This window comes from Megalobrama amblycephala, linkage group LG21 (assembly GCF_018812025.1).
Source record: "Megalobrama amblycephala isolate DHTTF-2021 linkage group LG21, ASM1881202v1, whole genome shotgun sequence".
Lineage (NCBI taxonomy): Eukaryota > Metazoa > Chordata > Actinopteri > Cypriniformes > Xenocyprididae > Megalobrama > Megalobrama amblycephala.
Window position 1 is genome coordinate 22,966,404 of NC_063064.1, and position 20,106 is coordinate 22,986,509.

Here is a 20,106-nt window from a genome sequence, read left to right on the forward strand (position 1 = left end):
GTGAAGAATTAAGTGTGAAACCATCAGGAACCCTTTAGTCTCCAGCGCCACCATTTTCCAGAGCTGCAACCTACCTGGAGTCTCCAGAAGTGCAAGGTGTTAGGATCTCAGAGACTTAGGTTAGCTAAAGAATCCTAAAAAATGACCTGCACTTGATAAGAATCACAAGCTGAAGTGTTATAAAATACATGAAGACTGGGTTTTAATAGGGCTTATAGACAGACAGCTTGAGAGTGACTCCTGAAGGACCAGCACCACATCCTCTTGTACCACTGTTTGAAGAATTTATCTTCCAGAATCTGGCAGGAAGGTGTTTGAGTTCACTTTTAGTCCATCTCTTATCCTGAAATGTCTGTCTTGCAGAGATGGACTAAAAATGATCTTCCAAAACTTACTTATTACTGATTAAAAACTACTTTTTCAGTGATCTTGCCTATGAAAGGAAGATTTGAGATTGGCCTGTATTTGCTCAATATGGTGTTATCCAGATTGCTCTTTTTCAGGAGGGGCTTAACAACTGCAGTTTTCAGGGATTTTGGAAAAGTCCCAGAGAGAAGTGAGGCGTTTACCACTTCTAGGAGATCTGCTTCTAAACAGTTAAACACGCTTTTGAAAAAAGATGTGGGAAGTGTGTCAAGGGCGCAGGTTGATGTTTTAAGGTGCTGTACTGTTTCTTCCAAAATTTTACCATCGATTGCTTCAAAAACAAACATAATAGCTGCTTTCTGAGGTTGTGATCTGATCTGTTTTACCCCAATGCAGCTCAAGGATATATATTTATATTTATATATATATATATTTAACTCTATTAGCCAAAACCAGAGAGATCATCATCTTCAGGAGTGAAGGGGGTGATTGTAAAGCACTTCTTCAACCTCCCTAGCCTCATCAGCATCAGACTAATGCATAACGCTTTTTGACTTTCTCAGTTTGTGTAAAACTTAGGGTTCAGGGAATTTTTGTTCCACACTAATTTCACACATGTCTGATACAAATATGTGGCTTTGTTTCATTAATACAGTGTAGCATATACTTTTTTCTTTATTTACCCCGAAAGAAGGGAAGTGAAATGTGACAACATGCCCCATAGGTGGGGCACATTGTAACATGTGATGTGTTGTAAAATGACCATATGACAGCTAAAAATTTTATCTGACTTAATTAAAAAAAATACATAAACAAACTAAAATATTTTTGTCAATAAAAGACAATAATATTTTTTTTCATATAAAATAATAGCATTTTTTTAGAAATTCAAATTTAAATAATGTTGTAGTTTGACAATGAACACTCTGCAAAACACAGCTGTACAGCACTGATCAAAATAATACAGGCAAACAGATGAAGAAACATCTCAGACATTCAGAAAAACACAGAGCTGAACAAAAACACTCCTCTGCCTCCACTCACAGAACATCAGATAAAGACGAGACAGTACAAATGCTGAACATTTCTTGAAATAATATTTTCTGGATGTTCTGGTTCTTCCTCTCAGTCTTTATTCAACTTTTTCCTCCATGGTTTCTCAACAGAAATTCATAAAAAGTTAATTATGCCAGATGTATCATAACTGTATAGAATATTATAGCTGTAATAGTGGGGCATATTGTAACACAGTGTTAAATTTAACAATAAATTTAAACCTGGTTAGTGTCTTCTGATAGTTAGTGAAGCATTAAAGAACTACCCAAACTGCTAAATAACAGATTGGAGATTAAAATAATATCGGATTTGTCTAATTTTAAATAAAAACAAAAAAATATAGATGAAAAATTAGCTTAAGTTAGAAATTTACTTTTGCTATTGTTAAATAAATGTTCAGTGATATCTTCCAAAGATTTTTGAATTTTGGCACATTTTTTTTCTCTATATATTGTCAATATGGCAACTAGTTAAACTTTATTTTCTTTAATTAAACTTCAGGTTTCTTCATGCAAGCATGTGTGGAAGTATTTAAACCACGTGTTACAACTAACCCTGCATTAGTTTGTGCCTCGCGCTCCCCTACATGCAATAAATTGACTAGCAGGGGCAAAACACCATATCCAAAACTCCAGCAAGCACACACAGCTTTCTTGTTCTTCATTTTGAAGAAAAAACACAATGAAAATGTAGGATACCATCCGTTGAGCTTTTGAGACTCATACATAGTAAGTACAAATAAAGTAACCTTCATGGAAAGTTTGTAGGTAACAGGTTTAATTAAATTCAAATTAAATAATCCAATCATTTTGCACACACTTAAATGAAACATAAGACTCAGAGGAACACTGTGAATCTTCAACTTCAACACTTTATTAGGTCCCCGAGGGGCAATTGTTTTGCAGACAGTGGCAACAAACAAAGAAATACAGCATCCACCCAGTCGACAACAGGACAATGCAATAATAAAAAAAAAAACATAGAGATAAAAATAAACAGTAGTTAAGTTAAATTTAAAAAAAAGTTAAAATAAAATAAGTGCAATAAAACAATATGGCAATGTAGTGCAGCATCCTTGACTAAAAGAAATACATTTAGCTATAATTTATTCAAGAAACCAATGACAGTGGGGACAAAAGAGTTTTTCGATCTGTTTGTCCTACACTTGGGGACTAAGTACCTCCTGCCTGAGGGGAGTAGCTTAAACATCTCCTGCAGAGGATGTGAAGGGTCAGCCAGGATATCTTTATCTTTTTTGACAGACCTAGCTTTAAAAGTGTTCATGAGGTTGTTAAGCTGTATGCCAGAAATTTTCCCACACTCCTTCACTAGTGCGTTCAAGCGATTCAGTTTTTTTACGTTTAACATATTAAACCAGCAAACATATGAAAAAGTAAGGACTGATTCAATGAAGCAACAATAAAACATTTTCATAAAAACACGGTCAACATCAAGATTTCTCAATTTGCGAGGAAAGTGCATTCTCTGGTGAGCTTTGCTACAAGCGGCATCCACCTGAGACTCAAAGGAGAGTTTATTGTCCATCATTATGCCCAGATACTTGTATATCTGAATTGTAATCTGTGAAAAACTCTGTTCTTCAGGTGCGTTTGGTGATACAGATGAAATATCAGTGTGGGAGGGAGATTCAGTCACTCTAAACTCTGATCTTACTGAAATGAAAGATTATGTGATTCAGTGGAGGTTTGGAAACACTTTAATAGCTGAAATCAATGTAACGGTCGACAGGATCACTGTATATGATGATGTTCTTGATGGGAGATTCAGAGACAGACTGAAACTGGACAAACAAACTGGATCTCTGACCATCACAAACACCACAACTGAACATGCTGGAGATTATAGACTAGAGATCAATGGTGTGAGAAAGAAAAAGATCAATGTCCATATCTATAGTGAGGTTAAAAAAATGTTTAACCTTTCATAATTTTATTTCTTTTGTTGTTTTATAATATTCCTCATTTTTAAACTGACATTTTAAGCTATTTAACCCTTTGATGCGCAAGCTATGAAAACCCCTTCTAATGCGCAACATGGGTCAAAAATGACCCGTATTCATTTCCTATGTAATTTCAATCATGGTTGAGTGTTTCTTTGCTGAAACTTTGAAAGAAATGTATTTTATCATTCATTTATTCCAGGTATTCCTTAAATATCTTGTTTTTGATTGTCAAAAATCATTATGTTAATTTTTTCTTTTTTACTTTATAAACAAACACAGTTTTTGTATGTCTACGTCAATTTTACACACATGGGTAAAAAATGACCCGTATTCATTTCCTATGTTATTTCAATCATGACTGAGTGTTTCTTTGCTGAATCTTTGAAAGAAATGTATTTTGTAATTTATTTATTCCAGGTATTCATTAAATATCTTGTTTTTGATTTTCACAAATCATAGCGTTTGTATTTCTACATCAATTTTACACACATGGGTAAAAAATGACCCATATTAGAAACCTTAGCAAATTTTCGCAAGTAGGAACATATTTACTGCAGACAACTATTCATTCACCACACATTTCACGTCTCAACATGGCTGCTTTTGTATATTTGATGGATGAAAGTCATATTATATTTCATATAATAGGCTATATATTACATTTCATAATCTTTATTTTTTGTCATAAACCAATGCTACTGGTCACCTTTTACATCTATCAGTGTTCCTGAAAAGTAACATTTTGAACAAGGTTTCTGTCCAACAGTGAAAATATATAATAAGTGTATTTAAATTTGAATATTTGAATATTCTTGTGCTTTTGATTTTCTTTATCTAGAGTGTTAGCGTCTGGTCCTCAACAGAACTGAGGTGGATGATGACATCACTGTAAAAAAAACGTTGAAAGTATACTTTGCGAACAGTCGAACACAATTTAAATGTTTATGTGCAGGTTGCACATCCAGTTACAGAAATCTGGTGGAAATCATAAAAAGTTACAAAAATCTGTATGCTGACCCTCACATACGCATAAAACGTGAAGTATACTTTGGCCTTTAGAAAGATAATGACACAAAAAAAAATTTCATTCAAAAAGAAAGGAAATATTTAAATAAGGATTTGTTTACTGAGTAATAATAATGAATGATGAAATTAATTTATTGTAATATATGCAATATAGAAAATAACTCATTCAGGTCACTTTAGACCCATGTTGTATATGTCCAAAACTTTTACTTTTCAGGAACACTGACAGACTTAAAGGGTGACCAATTGCATTGATTTATGACAAAAAATTAAAAATTATGAAATATATAGCCTAATATATTAAATATAATAAGACTTGTATCCATCAAATATACAAAAGTAGCCTTGTTAAGATGTGAAATGTGTGGCAGATGAACAGTTGTCTGCAGTAAATATGTTCCTACTTGCAAAAATGTGCAAATATTAAAGATTTCTATATGGGTCATTTTTGACCCATGTGTGTAAAATTGATGTAGAAACTGCGTTTGTTCATAAAGTAAGAAAGGAAAAAAATATTAAATTATTTGTAGAAAATTAAAAAACAAGATATTTAAGGAATACCTGGAATAAATAAATGATAAAATACATTTCTTTCAAAGATTCAGCGAATAAACACTCAGTCTTGATTGAAATAACATAGGAAATGAATACGGGTCATTTTTGACCCATGTGTGTAAAATTGATGTAGACATACAAAAACTGTGTTTGTTTATAAAGTAAAAAAGAAAAAATGAACATAATGATTTTTGACAATCAAAAACAAGATATTTAAGGAATACCTGGAAAAAATGAATGATAAAATATATTTATTTTATAGATTTAGCAAAGAAACACTCAACCATGATTGAAATTACATAGGAAATGAATACGGGTCATTTTTGACCCATGTTGCGCATTAGAAGGGTAGTGATACAAAAATGATTTTTATTCAAAAAGTAAGAAAAAAAAAATTTTAAATGAGGATTTGTGATGATCAAAAAGAAGTTAATTGAGGAATACCTGGAATACTGAATGATGAAATTAATTTCTTGCAAAGATATAGAAAATAAAAACTCAGCCGAGTCATTTTTGACCCATGTTATGCATCAAAGGGTTAAGGTAGTAAAACATTAAACGTTAATCTGTGACGATCCCTGTTTTGTGTTTCTTCTTTGTGTGTTTTTGGTATCAGAATCAGTGAAGCCAGTGACAGTGAAGGAGGGAGATTCAGTCACTCTAAACTCTGATATTATTGAAATGAAGGACGATGATCTGATTCGGTGGTGGTTTGGAAATGAAAACACTTTAATAGCTGAAATCAATAAACAGGTCGACAGAATCACTGTATATGATGATGTTCTTGATGGGAGATTCAGAGACAGACTGAAGCTGGACAATCAAACTGGATCTCTGACCATCACAAACATCACAACTGAACATGCTGGACTTTATAAACGAACAACTAACTTTTGGACCACTATGTTCTTTCTAGCTGCCTTTGGTGAGTTCCATATTTGTTCCAGATACAATTATTACTCCAAACACCATTTTGTTTCTTTTTTTTTATAAATAATATAAATTAAATTATTTACTTTTAAAAGCAATCATAAAGTTATTTAAAATCTCTCTCTGCTACAAACTCTGTTTCTGTTTGGTGATACAGTTGAAATATCAGTGACGGAGGGAGATTCAGTCACTCTAAACTCTAATCTTACTGAAATAATGGATGCTAATTGGATTCAGTGGAGGTTTGGAAACACTTTAATAGCTGAAATCAATAAATGTGCTAAAAGATTCACTGTATATGATGATGTTCTTGATGGGAGATTCAGAGACAGACTGAAGCTGGACAATCAAACTGGATCTCTGACCATCACAGACATCACAACCGAACATGCTGGAGATTATAAAGTACAGATGGAGATTTCAAGCGGATTCTCATTAAAAGCATACAGAGTTTCTGTCTCTGGTGAGTAGAGATCATTTGATATGTCTGTCAAACATGGTTGTTTTCACCAAGCATGTACATATTTATTAATTGTTGAATAATTTCAGATTTTGAGATGATCGATTATTTAAACACTGACTCACACTGATATTAGTTGATGTCAGCACTGATATTAGTGTTTATTGTCTGATCTGATCTCAGTTTGATGTTTTTATTTCTCAGACTCTGTCCACTGTTGTGGTCCTACTGAAGCTGTGATCCGATTGGTCCTCTCTGCTGTGGTGGGCGTGGCTACTGTCAGTCTTGTGGTTTATGAAATCAGATCCAGAAGAGCTGAACAACATCAAGCACATATTCTCACATCAGAAACCTGATAGTGTCATTTCTCATATTACAATTTTCTGTCATTTATTAATCTTCATTTATTTGTAATGGCTTTATATGCTGGTGTTTACTGTATGATTATTTTAGCTGGCTTGTTTACATCCTAGAACATAATTTGAGAACAAACAAAAACAGATTTTTTTGTTCATTAACTCATTAGTGCTCAAAGTGTCAAATGTTTGTCATTATAAATTCTGATTTTTTTAAATAATCTAGTCATTCATATTTGATTGGGGACTTCAAAAATGTCTTCCAGTCACACTTAAAGTCTCACATGTCTTGTAGTTTTATTATTGTTCAGATCAGACGTCTCTAATACTGAAGCTCTTTTACTGAATAAACACGACACATTTCTCTCAGATTAAACACAAAGATCTTTATCACTGCTGTTCATTTGTCATTTGTATTTGCTTGTCTTTATCAATAAAGTTTTTTCACTCTGAGGTTCAATAGTCTCGCCATGTTTTATTTCATTTATTATGTTGAGCGCCCCCTGCAGTAATACTAACTTTATGTATTTTAACTATTCTAGCACTACACCATCTATACAAATTTACATTACTTTAAACATTATTTCTAAATGTTTACATTATTATTAAGGTAAACCTTTTTTCTTTACCACTAAAATAATATTTTTTATTTTTTAGTTATTAAAGTATTTTTCTATCTCTGTAAGATTCTCTGAAGCAAACCACATATACATTATGTATTACTGAATAATGTACATTAAAGAGATAGTTCACCCGGTTCACCCCCACATACTTTAAACCCCCAAATCCTCAGTAAAACTAAAAAACGCAGGATTTTATTGATTCATTTTCACTATAAAACTCTCCACACAATCACTGGTTTACGTGATACATTCCTTTCTTTTCAATGAGTATCATTTTTACAGTAAACTCATGACTCACACCTTTATGAATTAATTAATTAATTATGATGACAACAACTACATCACCTGGTCATTTTTGTTTCTGGCTTCATTAGCAACAAATTATGTGTTTTAGTAAACACTACAAAGACCACAAACCAACATAAAAAAGCAAGTTGTTGTCCCATGCGAATGTTTTTCCTCTCTATGGTTCATCCAGCAGGAGGCGCTCAACTCTTCACAGGCTTTCATGTCTCCTTGAAGACGTTGCTTCACTAACATTTTGAATGTTTTCAGTGTATTTTTTCCAATCCTTGTTACCATCACAGTTAGTATATGAACGTTGCTATATAAGTTCATCATAATTTCAGAAAACATCGATCTAGGTCTCTACACTTCTCAGTTTCTCCAGAAGAAAAGACATTATTTTTTTTTCCAAGACTAAACCTCACAGGTAAGCAAATTCAAATTTCTCTAAATCAACATTTACAGGATATTGTGTGTATGTTCTATTAACTCTGACTTATACATTTTTGCTTGTCTTGCTACAACAAAATGTATATGTGTAATTTACTGGGTTTTGAGCCATATGGTTTTTCTCTTTTATTATATCTGTATAAACATCAGTGTGTGTGGTTTGATCTGTCTGGAGGATAAACAGCGTCTGCTGAATGTTTGTGGTTGATTCGCATGTCAGTAGTTTGTGGTTGATGCATTTCTTCCTTTTTTCCTGCTAATAAGAAGCTCACAATCTTCCACTCCACACAGTGAATCCATCAACAGTCAAATATGATTGACAGCTCACAGAACTTAATAACAGTAGATACAGATATATAACCCAATAGTTCACTCTTCTTCTGTTAGTTTTCATTCAGGACCAGAATTCATTTGAAAATGTAAGATCAGCAGAAGTTTGTTGATCTTGGTGACGTTAAAGCAGACTGATGTGTGAGTGGAAACTAACTGAGGTTAGAGGAGGATTCACACTTAACCAGATAAATATCACAGTCCAGTCATGTTTTAGAATCTGAGATGCAGCTTGAATCATGCTGAGGGAGATTCAACTAGATAAACGGATAGATATATAGGTCTATTTCTCTTTTTATCATCTCAGTTCTGCTGCAGAGTATTATTCACTTCAAATTTAAATGATTAAAGCTATTTTAGTGAAGCTTCATCAAACCAAGATTAAGCCAAATTGGTTGAGTTACAAGATTTAAAATGGGGTCAGATTTTATTGTGTGAGACATAAAACAGGCATAAGTTTAAATAAGAATGGTGTATTTACAATAATCACATGATACTTTAAAACAACACAATAAAACCAGGAAAACTCAGTCGGTTTAAAGTATACAGCCCAAAGCATCAAAAACGGTCCAAGTCCAAATGTGAGTGTCCATCAGTGTATATCAGTGATGCGCGGATCAATGTATAAACAACCCGCACCCGACCGACGTTTTCAACTAACCCGCCCACAACTCGGACCGCAAAAAAAAAAAAAGAAGAAAGAAAATATTGTACCCGACCCGCTTCCTTACCCGCATTTTTTAAAAGTAGTAAATGCTCATCGTAGCGTCATTGGCCATTTGGAAAAGTGTGAAAGCCCTTAGGAGCGCAAACTGTTCTTTTTCTGAATGCTGTATGATATAGCCTAGTGTTATGTAATAAAGGCTTGATTTATTCATTTATTTTGTTTCATTTTCTTAACAATTAAGATGCTGCATGTGTTTATCCAGTCTAATCGAAGTGTGCGTCTCTCCCCCGACTTTCCCAACAAAAATCCCGCCCCCTCTCAGAAAATACATAAAACTGACATTACTGAGCTATATGCATTTAAAAGTAGCTTATTAAAATGGTGCAATGGCTCAGTTCAACGTGTTGGGGAATCGGGCATTTTGTCCTGCGTCAGCATTTATTCAAAAGTTAATAACGCTCAACATTAATAATGTTACTATTTCATTCTTTCATTCTTTCGGCAAATGTCTCCCACACTTTGCTCTTTCTATTTGTGTATTTGTGGAGCTTCCACTCCCCAGTCTTCACCTTTTCTCTTGCCGCCTCCATCTCTACCTGCAGACTGAGCTTGTGCTTCATCTTCTCGCAAGTTATTCAGCCAATAAAGTCTAGGCCTATGTATTTCATAGAAAATTGTGTCTAGTGCTATATAAATTACAAAGGTTTAATTGGCATCTTTATTTCAAACGACCCGACCGCGACCCGAATATCATTAAAATATTTTTGGATGACTTTCTGATTTTTCAGAAATCGCTTTATTGCCAGGTATGTTGTTTACACATACTAGGAATTTGTTTTAGTGACAGAAGCTCAACTACGGTGGCCCAGTAGTGCACAACACAACGAAATTAAAAAAGCAAACATAAGTTCACAACACAACGAAATCGAGACACAACACAACAGAATCGAGCCACAACACAACGGAATAAAGCCACAACACAACGAAATCGAGCCACAACACAACGGAATAAAGCCACAACACAACGGAAATGCTCCCGACCACTAGGGGGCTCTCAGAGCTCGGTAAAGTTAGTTTTCCTTGCCACTGTTCTATAGAGTCGGCAGTAATATCAATACCACGATTAGTTTAAACAGTATGTAACCACTGCATATCGACATGAAATATTAATTCAATATCACCTACGTGCAAAATAGCTTCATATTTAGGCCTATACTTGTGAATGATTTGACGCGCTACCACGGCGCATGATGAAGGGAACGTCTGCCAATCCCACTAAGTGGTTAAAACGTATAATTTGTATTCATTAAAATTACTTTTAACATTTAAAAACAGACATATTCAAATTCCAAAGCTTGTCAGTCTTACCAACAGGAACTAACAACCTTTGGAATTTGAACATGTCTGTTTTTAAATGTTAAAAGTAATTTTAATGAATACAAATACGTTTTAACCACTTGGTGGAATTGGTGGATGTTCCCTTTATCATGCGCCGTGGTATCGCGTCAAATCATTCACAAGTATAAAATATGAAGCTATTGTGAACGTAGTTGATTTTTAATTAATATACCATGTCGATATACAATGCTTACATACTTAAAACTAATCATGGTATTGATATCTTTGTAAAACTGACGACTTTATAGAACAGTGGCAAGGAATAGTAATATTACCTAGCTCTGAGAGCCCCCAAGTGGTCGGGAGCATTTCCGTTGTGTTGTGGCTTGATTCCGTTGTGTTGTGGTTTAATTCCGTTGTGTTGTGGCTTTATTTCGTTGTGTTGTGGCTTGATTCCGTTGTGTTGTGGCTTGATTCCGTTGTGTTGTGGCTTATTCCGTTGTGTTGTGGTTTAATTCCGTTGTGTTGTGGCTTATTCCGTTGTGTTGTGGCTTTATTTCGTTGTGTTGTGGCTTGTTTCCGTTGTGTTGTGAACTTATGTTTGCTTTTTTAATTTCGTTGTGTTGTGCACTACTGGGCCACCGTACTCAACAGAGTAACAGTGACAAGACAAGACATAGATAATATAAAGAAGAGAAGAATAATATACAAATATACAAGATAGACAAAGTGCAAAAAAACAATATATAATATAGATAATTTGTATGTACAATTATGATGTGTACAAATTGAAATATAAATAGTATGTGTTATTAAGTAAATGTGTAAAAGTGTTGTGTGTTCCGTGTTTGTCAAGTGTTCAAGAGATGGATTGCTTGAGGGAAGAAACTGTTCCTGTGTCTGGTCGTTCTGGTGCTCAGGGCTCTGTAGCGTTGACCGGATGGCAACAGTTCAAAGAGGGAGTGTGCTGGATGTGAGGGGTCCAGAGTGATCTTCTTTGCCCTTTTTCTCACTCTGGATAAGTACAGTTCTTGGAGAGTGGGGAGGGTTGTGCCAGTGATTCGCTCAGCAGACCGGACTACCCTCTGTAGTCTTCTGAGGTCAGATTTGGTAGCTGAGCTGAACCAGACGGTAATTGAAGTGCAAAGGATGGATTCGATGATGGCAGAGTAGAACTGTTTCAGCAGCTCCTGTGGCAGGTTGAACTTCCTCAGCTGGCGAAGGAAATACAACCTCTGCTGGGCCTTTTTCACAATGGACTCAATGTGGTAGTCCCACTTCAGGTCCTGGGAGATGGTGGTGCCCAGGAACCTGAATGACTCCACTGCAGTCACAGTGCTGTTCATGATGGTGAGTTGGGGGAGAGCAGGGGGGTTTCTCCTGAAGTCCAAGTCATCTCCACTGTCTTGAGCGTGTTTAGCTCCAGGTTGTTAAGACTGCACCAGAGAGCCAGCTGTTCAACCTCCAGTCTGTAAGCAGACTCGTCACCTTCCTGGATGAGGCCGATCAGTGTGGTGTCATCCGCAAACGTCAGGAGCTTGACAGAGGGGTCTTTAGAGGTGCAGTCGTTGGTGTAGAGGGAGAAGAGCAGTGGGGAGAGGACACAGCCCTGAGGGGCGCCGGTGCTGATGGTGCAGGTGCTGGATGAGAATTTTCCAAGCCTCACTAGCTGCTGCCTGTCTGTCAGGAAGCTGGTGATCCACTGACAGACAGAGGTGGGCACGGAGAGCTGAGTTAGTTTGGGCTGGAGGAGTGATGGGATGATGGTGTTAAACTAGTTAACCTCACTTGAGAAGTTTGGTTATTCTACTCCCTTAGAGCTTAGAATACTGCCGTGAGCTGATGCCACGTGTCTGGAAGTCGTAGGCCCTTTTTTGGGCCTCCTGCAGGGCATGTTGCCGTATGCTGTACTCCTCTTGCTTTAAAGAGTAAAAGGTGTTTTTACTGAGTGCACTGCTCATCGGATTGTGTTGTGTTGCTGGATTTGCTTTTAAGCAAGCAAGTGCATGGCCTTCACAGGCCTCCTTTTAAGCTTCCCTCTCCCATTTTTGGGTGTTCTCTAATTAGACTGGGCACATGTTGGCCTTTAGCAAGTAATGTATTTCTACACATGTAGAATTTGTGTCATGTGGCATGGCCCCAACAGTGCTTACTGGAACATTCAGAAGTTTTGAAATCCTTCTGTAACCTATGGCATCAGTATTTTTTTGCAACAATATGGTTGTGAAGGTCTTGAGAGAGCTCTTTGCTTTTACCCATCATGTGATGTTTCTTGTGTGACACCTTGCTAATAACACACCTTTTTACAGGCCATCAGTTGGGACTGAACCAGCTGATATTAATTTGCACTGACAAGGGGCTTGATTGCTTTCTAATTACTGATTGTCATGGCTTTCCATGCCTTTTTGCACCTCCCTTTCTTCATGTGTCCAATACTTTTCCCCTGTGTAATTTAACATTATTACACATAACTTAATTTATGGACATCTATGGTTTGATTTCTTTGCATGTGTGGATTGCATGGGTTATAACCAACATCTGGTGAAAATTTCATGTCAATAGCACCTTTAGAAATATATTTACTGAGAACAGGTGAACAGGTGAGTTGGGCATTTCTCAATATAAATTTCGCAAAGTTCAGTAATTCTACATTAGGCCTATATGCAAAATGCAACAACATCAAACTTGATAACATCACTCGCTCTGGCTACTCCGGTTATCACTGTATGTATAACCGCCAGCAACATGTTATATAAAACATTTTATAAATCACCAGCATATTTTCATTTTCATTTAGCCACACAAATTTGGTTCAGGCAATGCTTACCTTGATTATCTTGACTGCATGTACAGTACCGGTCAAAAGTTTGAAACATTAAGCATTTTTGAATGTTTTTGAAATCTCACCAAGGCTGTATTAATTTGATCAAAAATACAGTAAAACAGTAAAAGTAAAAATGTAATTTATTCCTGTGATCAAAGCTGAATTTTTAGCATCATTACTCCTGTCTTCAGTGTCACATGATCCTTCAGAAATCATCATACTCACCTGTTTACTGCTCATTTTCATCAGCTGAAAACTTCTTGTAAACTTTTTTTATGTGATATATATATATATATATATATATATATATATATATCTTCATATAGCCTATATATGTCTTGAAATGTGTTTTGATGCATGTTTCTGTCTTTTATTTCCCCTATTCCATTTTATTTGTATTTTCTTTTAAAGCGTTTTGAGAATCAAAAAGGCGCTATAAAATTAAATTTTTAAAGTTTATTATTATTATTATTATTATTATTATTATTATAAACGCATGTTTCAGGGCTTCTCTCGGGAAACTAGTGTAATATTAAAGCACCATTTGCTGTTTTGGAAGAAAAAGTTGCTCAATTGCATTTGTGAGAAAATCAAGGCGAGAGATCTCATAAAAAGACAAGTGTTTTACAATTGTAACAGACAGGTGTGCATTTGTATGCATTAGATTTGCTATTTGTTCAAAAATTACATGCCATTTGTAGGATGTTTTGTAAATATTTGTGAAATATGACATAGGCTCATTTATTTATATTTGTAAGACACAATACATATATTTGTTTTCGCTCAAACTGACCTTTGTATTTGCACATCACTTTCTGTTTCTGTTTCTGTTTCACTTTCTCATTCTGTTTGTTTGCGAGTCAAGTTTTCCTTTGCAAAGCAGATCATGTTTATTTGCAAAATCCTGGATTTGTTTGTTTAATTATGGCACAATATTGTGAATTTAATTAATTTTTGTGAAACTCCTAACATATATTTCTGGATCTAATTCAATTTTTTTTTTTTTTTTTTTTTTTTTTTTTTTGTGAATCTCTTATTTGGAAAATTGCAACAATTCTACCCCCATACTGGCCCAGTAAAGCAATCTTGAGTAACCATCCACCTGATCTCTGTGAATTACTCCATTCAACACACACAGTCACATATTTACGGTAGGAAATTTACAAAATTTCTTCATAGAACATGATCTTTACTTAATCCTAATGGTTTTTGGCATAAAAGAAAAATCGATCATTTAACCCATACAGTGTATTGTTAGATGTTGCTTCGACTTATGACCGGTTTTGTGGTAAATGACCTGAAGACAGTTACAGGAGAGACCAGAGCCAGACACTCACAGGATCTCGTGACAAGATGAAACTGTTGCTCCATCTTGATGAAGCAACATCAAGATGAAGCAACAGGATGAAAGTTAACAAGAATCTTCATCTTGTTAAGACATTTTTAACATGTTATGTGTCAGTTTATTTTTGTTGATGTCATTAATCAAGTTAAGACCCACCTGACCTCAAAGTGAGCTTGAATTAATGAGCTTAAATATAGATAGATCACATGCATTAAAGATGTGCAGTTATTTTATATGTTGGTGGATAACTACAGTATACACAACTAACCTACTGAGAGAGTCTGACTATACAGGTGCTGGACATATAATTAGAATATCATCAAAAGTTGATTTATTTCACTAATTCCATTCAAAAAGTGAAACTTGTATATTATATTCATTCATTACACACAGACTGATATATTTCAAATGTTTATTTCTTTTAATTTTGATGATTATAACTGACAACTAAGGAAAATCCCAAATTCAGTATCACAGAAAATTAGAATATTACTTAAGACCAATACAAAGAAAGGATTTTTAGAAATCTTGGCCAACTGAAAAGTATGAACATGAAAAGTATGAGCATGTACAGCACTCAATACTTAGTTGGGGCTCCTTTTGCCTGAATTACTGCAGCAATGCGGCGTGGCATGGAGTCGATCAGTCTGTGGCACTGCTCAGGTGTTATGAGAGCCCAGGTTGCTCTGATAGTGGCTTTCAGCTCTTCTGCATTGTTGGGTCTGGCATATCGCATCTTCCTCTTCACAATACCCCATAGATTTTCTATGTGGTTAAGGTCAGGCGAGTTTGCTGGCCAATTAAGGACAGGGATACCATGGTCCTTAAACCAGGTACTGGTAGCTTTGGCACTGTGTGCAGATGCCAAGTCCTGTTGGAAAATGAAATCTGCATCTCCATAAAGTTGGTCAGCAGCAGGAAGCATGAAGTGCTCTAAAACTTCCTGGTATACGGCTGCGTTGACCTTGGACCTCAGAAAACACAGTGGACCAACACCAGCAGATGACATGGCACCCCAAACCATCACTGACTGTGGAAACTTTACACTGGACCTCAAGCAACGTGGATTGTGTGCCTCTCCTCTCTTCCTCCAGACTCTGGGACCCTGATTTCCAAAGGAAATGCAAAATTTACTTTCATCAGAGAACATAACTTTGGACCACTCAGCAGCAGTCCAGTCCTTTTTGTCTTTAACCGCTTCTGACACTGTCTGTTGTTCAAGAGTGGCTTGACACAAGGAATGCGACAGCTGAAACCCATGTCCTGCATACGTCTGTGCGTAGTGGTTCTTGAAGCACTGACTCCAGCTGCAGTCCACTCTTTGTGAATCTCCCCCACATTTTTGAATGGGTTTTGTTTCACGATCCTCTCCAGGGTGCAGTTATCCCTATTGCTTGTACACTTTTTTCTACCACATCTTTTCCTTCCCTTCGCCTCTCTATTAATGTGCTTGGACACAGAGCTCTGTGAACAGCCAGCCTCTTTTGCAATGACCTTATGTGTCTTGCCCTCCTTGTGCAAGGTGTCAATGGTCATCTTTTGGACAATTGTCAAGTCAGTAGTCTTCCCCATGATTGTGTAGCCTACAGAACTAGACTGAGAGACCATTTAAAGGCCTTTGCAGGTGTTTTGAGTTAATTAGCTGATTAGAGTGTGGCACCAGGTGTCTTCAATATTGAACCTTTTCACAATATTCTAATTCTCTGAGATACTGAATTTGGTATTTTCCTTAGTTGTCAGTTATAATCATCAAAATTAAAAGAAATAAACATTTGAAATATATCAGTCTGTGTGTAATGAATGAATATAATATACAAGTTTCACTTTTTGAATGAAATTAGTGAAATCAACTTTTTGATGATATTCTAATTATATGACTAGCACCTGTACATATACTATATATAAATACATTAAAATATACAAATGCTTTCACATAAATACTGTACATGTGCAAAGAGAAACATTGTAAGTTAAGCAGCTGGCTGGGGAACAGTGCAAAATGTTTTTTTTTTTTTTTTTTTTTTGTGCATGAGCATGTAAACAAACATATGTAATAGAGTATTTTGTATGATTTATGTACACAACAGTGTGTGTAAAAAGTTAAAAAGTGTCTAGGGCACAGAGGAGAGTGTGTTACTACAGGTGTTTTGTACAGGCCCACTCACCTGTGTGGAGCACTCTCCGAATTGCACAAAAAGTTTCAGACAGTTTTTTTTTTTTTTTCTCGTGTGATGTGGTAAGGTTGGGGAGTGTTTGGGGGGAGGCGACTACAGAGCAGCTTCACATCAGCACATCTGTCATTTTATTACTTAAGCAGTTTTGAAGAGTTTGCCTTTTCATATTTGTGGACTGAAAGTGCTGAAGATGTTTTGGATTGTTTTGTTCTGTTTGTGTTTCTGGCGTCTGGATGGTGAGTTTTAAACATGTTTTAATGGATTCAGTTGGTTCTGTTCTGATACCATGTAATAAATGACTGGTTAAATTAGTTAGAGAAGATTAAATGAAGCTTCATCAAAGCAACATCAAGCGATTTTAACGCTTTAATCTGAAAAACTCTGTTCTTCAGGTGCGTTTGGTGAGGCGGAACTGAAGTTAGTGACGGAGGGAGATTCAGTCACTCTAAACTCTACTCTTAATGAAATTAAGGATAATGATCGGATTCAGTGGGTGTTTGAAAACTTTTTAATAGCCCAATTCATTAAACAGACAAACAAAATCACTATATATGATAATGTTTTTTACGGGAGATTCAGAGGACTGAAGCTGGACAATCAAACTGGATCTCTGACCATCACAAACATCACAGATGAATATGCTGGAGAATATAGACTACTGACCAACTATATGGAAAAGTTTTTCATTCTCCGTGTATTTGGTGAGTTTAATATATGTTTAATTTTTTATCACCAGTTAAAATTTTAATCCATACAGTTTCACTTCTTTTGTTCTGTTTAAGACTATTTAAGACTATTTACTTTAATGAAAATCATAAAGTTATTTATAAATATTAACCTGATTCTTCTGCTGGAAAGCATTTTAATATGGATGCATCCCTTCACCTTTGCCCATTTTGGTGTTGTCTACACATGTAGAATGACATTTGAAACTGTGCAGACATGAACTGTGGGCCACAGTCTGATCTGATGGTAAGGATCAGATATGATGACTGAAAACTTCCTCCAAGCTGTCAGTGACTTCATCAGCTGTAGTGGATTTGAGTATTGTATAGCTGTAAGGACTAATGCGATTTCGCTCATAACAAAGTATGCATTTACAGCAGAGTGTTTACAGCAGCGTCGTAATGCGCAGCTGTTGAATATTAATCAGAGAACACTTTTATACACACAGTTATAGCAGGAGATCTGTTCCTGCTCCATAAAGCAATAAGAGAAACTCTGAAATCAGTCTGAAATGTGAAACAATTAAGACATTTGATAAGAAATAAAGAACAAATGTGACCCTGGACCACAAAACCAGTCATAAGGGTCAATTTTTTGAAATTGAGATTTATACATCATCTGAAAGCTGAATAAATAATCGTTCCATTGATTTATGGTTTTGTTAGGACAGGACAATATTGGGCCGAGATACAACTATTTGAAAATCTGGAATATGAGGGTGAAAAAAAATCAAAATATTAAGAAAATCGCCTTTAATGTTGTCTAAATAAAGTCCTTAGGCAAGTAAGCAAATTACCAATAAAGGGAAAATTATTGATATATTTACAGTAGGACATTTACAAAATATCTTCATGGAACATAGTCTTTACTTAATATCCTAATGATTTTTGCATTTTAGTGAAGCTTTATCAAACCAACATCAAGTGATTTTAAAGCTTTAATCTGTGAAAAACTTTGTTCTTCATGTGATACAGAACTGAAGGCTGTGAAGGAGGGAGATTCAGTCACTCTAAACTCTGATTTTACTGAAAAAATGGATGGTGATAAGATTGAGTGGTGGTTTTGGACTGAAAACACTTTAATTGCTGAAATCAATAAACGGGTCAATGTGACGGCCAACAACATCACTGTATATGATGATGTTCTTGATGGGAGATTCAGAGACAGACTGAAGCTGGACAATCAAACTGGATCTCTGACCATCACAAACACCAGAACTGAATATGCTGGAGATTATGTGCTGATAACTGGAGCAAAACGATCATTAAAAGCTTTCAGAGTTTCTGTCTATGGTGAGTAGAGATCATTTCTCCTGTCCTTCAGATATTCTTGATATTAGTGTTTATTGTCTGAGCTGATCTCAGTTTGATGTTTTTATTCCTCAGTCTCTGTCCACTGTTGTGGTCCTACTGAAGCTGTGATCCGATTGGTTCTCTCTGCTCTGGTGGGCGTGGCTACTGTCATTCTTCTGGTTTATGACATCAGATCCAGAAGAGCTGAACAACATCAAGCACATATTCACACATCAGGTGCCTCATTGATGATATAATTCCTCACGAACTGATTTTACATAATCTATGAGATTTACTTATTTGTGGCTTTATGTGTTCATCTTTTTCAGGAAGTATTGATCTAAAGCAGAACACTGAACTTTAAAGGTTCTTCAAGTGTGTTTTTTGTTCTTCTATTGTTTTTCTCATAATAAATACTGATGATTGTTTAATCTTGTGCTCTCTCTTTCAGTGATTTTTAAAAATGCAATTCAAAAGACTTTATTGTTTATATTTGCTTGTCTTTATCAATAAAGTTTTCTCACTCTGAGGTTCAAGAGTCTCTGCATGTTTTACTACGTTTATTATTTCGAGCGCCCCCTGCAGGAATACTATTTTGGTGTGTCTGTAGTGTGTTCTCTCTTTACTCCATGGGACCGAATGTTTTACTCTCCATCTGTGCCTGGGCTTCCATGCCGAATGGTTTTACTATAGAAATATGTTCTCATTAACATTAGAAATCAAGCTGATAGAGATAAGAAAACCCATCAAATGCCTGAGCAAGTATCATAATTTAAAGTAATATGATATCAATATTGACCCTTATACTCTTATTTGAATAAGTGAAAAAGCCGTCTGGAGTGATATATGATTGACAGGAGCGTAACTCCTACTCCTAATCATTCGCACACATTGAAACTGCCCTCATTGAAAGTTATGCGGCTAAACATGACCCTATTGAAAGCGCAAATGCTTATTTCACATTAACCTGTTCTCATATCCGTAACTTAGGCGCAGTTTACTCACAGCAGAACCATAAATCGCTTGCTGCTGCATGAACACTTTCTGCTGATATTGTTAAAATATATCACAAATTACCTGATACTAATGCACACTTGTTTGCCGAATCAATCAATGAATGAGATGAGAGCACACTATGCTACTGTGTACTATTTATAGTACACACAGACGTAAGCATTATGCTACCACATGGACTTATGGGAAATGTAGTTGTTACATCTCTGTTTCAATTAAATGAACACACCAACACACAAGACTTGTGGCTCTCACTCTGTTCACTCTCACTTGTTTTTCTGAACATTCTCATATCAACTTAACAGGTAACAGCGCCCTCTAGTGAC

General features: G+C 35.7%; 1 protein-coding gene across 2 annotated transcripts in view; it reads left to right on the forward strand.

The window, feature by feature from the left end:
- The window catches only part of LOC125256211, a 37,795-nt gene extending 18,600 nt beyond the window's left edge, over nucleotides 1-19,195 (forward strand). The window contains exons 2-6 of one of the 2 annotated variants that reach the window (XM_048171978.1): nucleotides 3,027-3,338; nucleotides 5,583-5,728; nucleotides 18,598-18,766; nucleotides 18,860-19,003; nucleotides 19,096-19,195. In XM_048171978.1, coding sequence (XP_048027935.1) covers nucleotides 3,027-3,338; nucleotides 5,583-5,728; nucleotides 18,598-18,766; nucleotides 18,860-19,003; nucleotides 19,096-19,130 — 806 coding nt within the window. In that variant the 3' untranslated portion in view covers nucleotides 19,131-19,195. The remainder of the gene's footprint in view (nucleotides 1-3,026; nucleotides 3,339-5,582; nucleotides 5,729-18,597; nucleotides 18,767-18,859; nucleotides 19,004-19,095) is intronic. The other variant, XM_048171979.1, reaches the window with a different exon arrangement.
- Nucleotides 19,196-20,106: the final 911 nt, after the last annotated feature.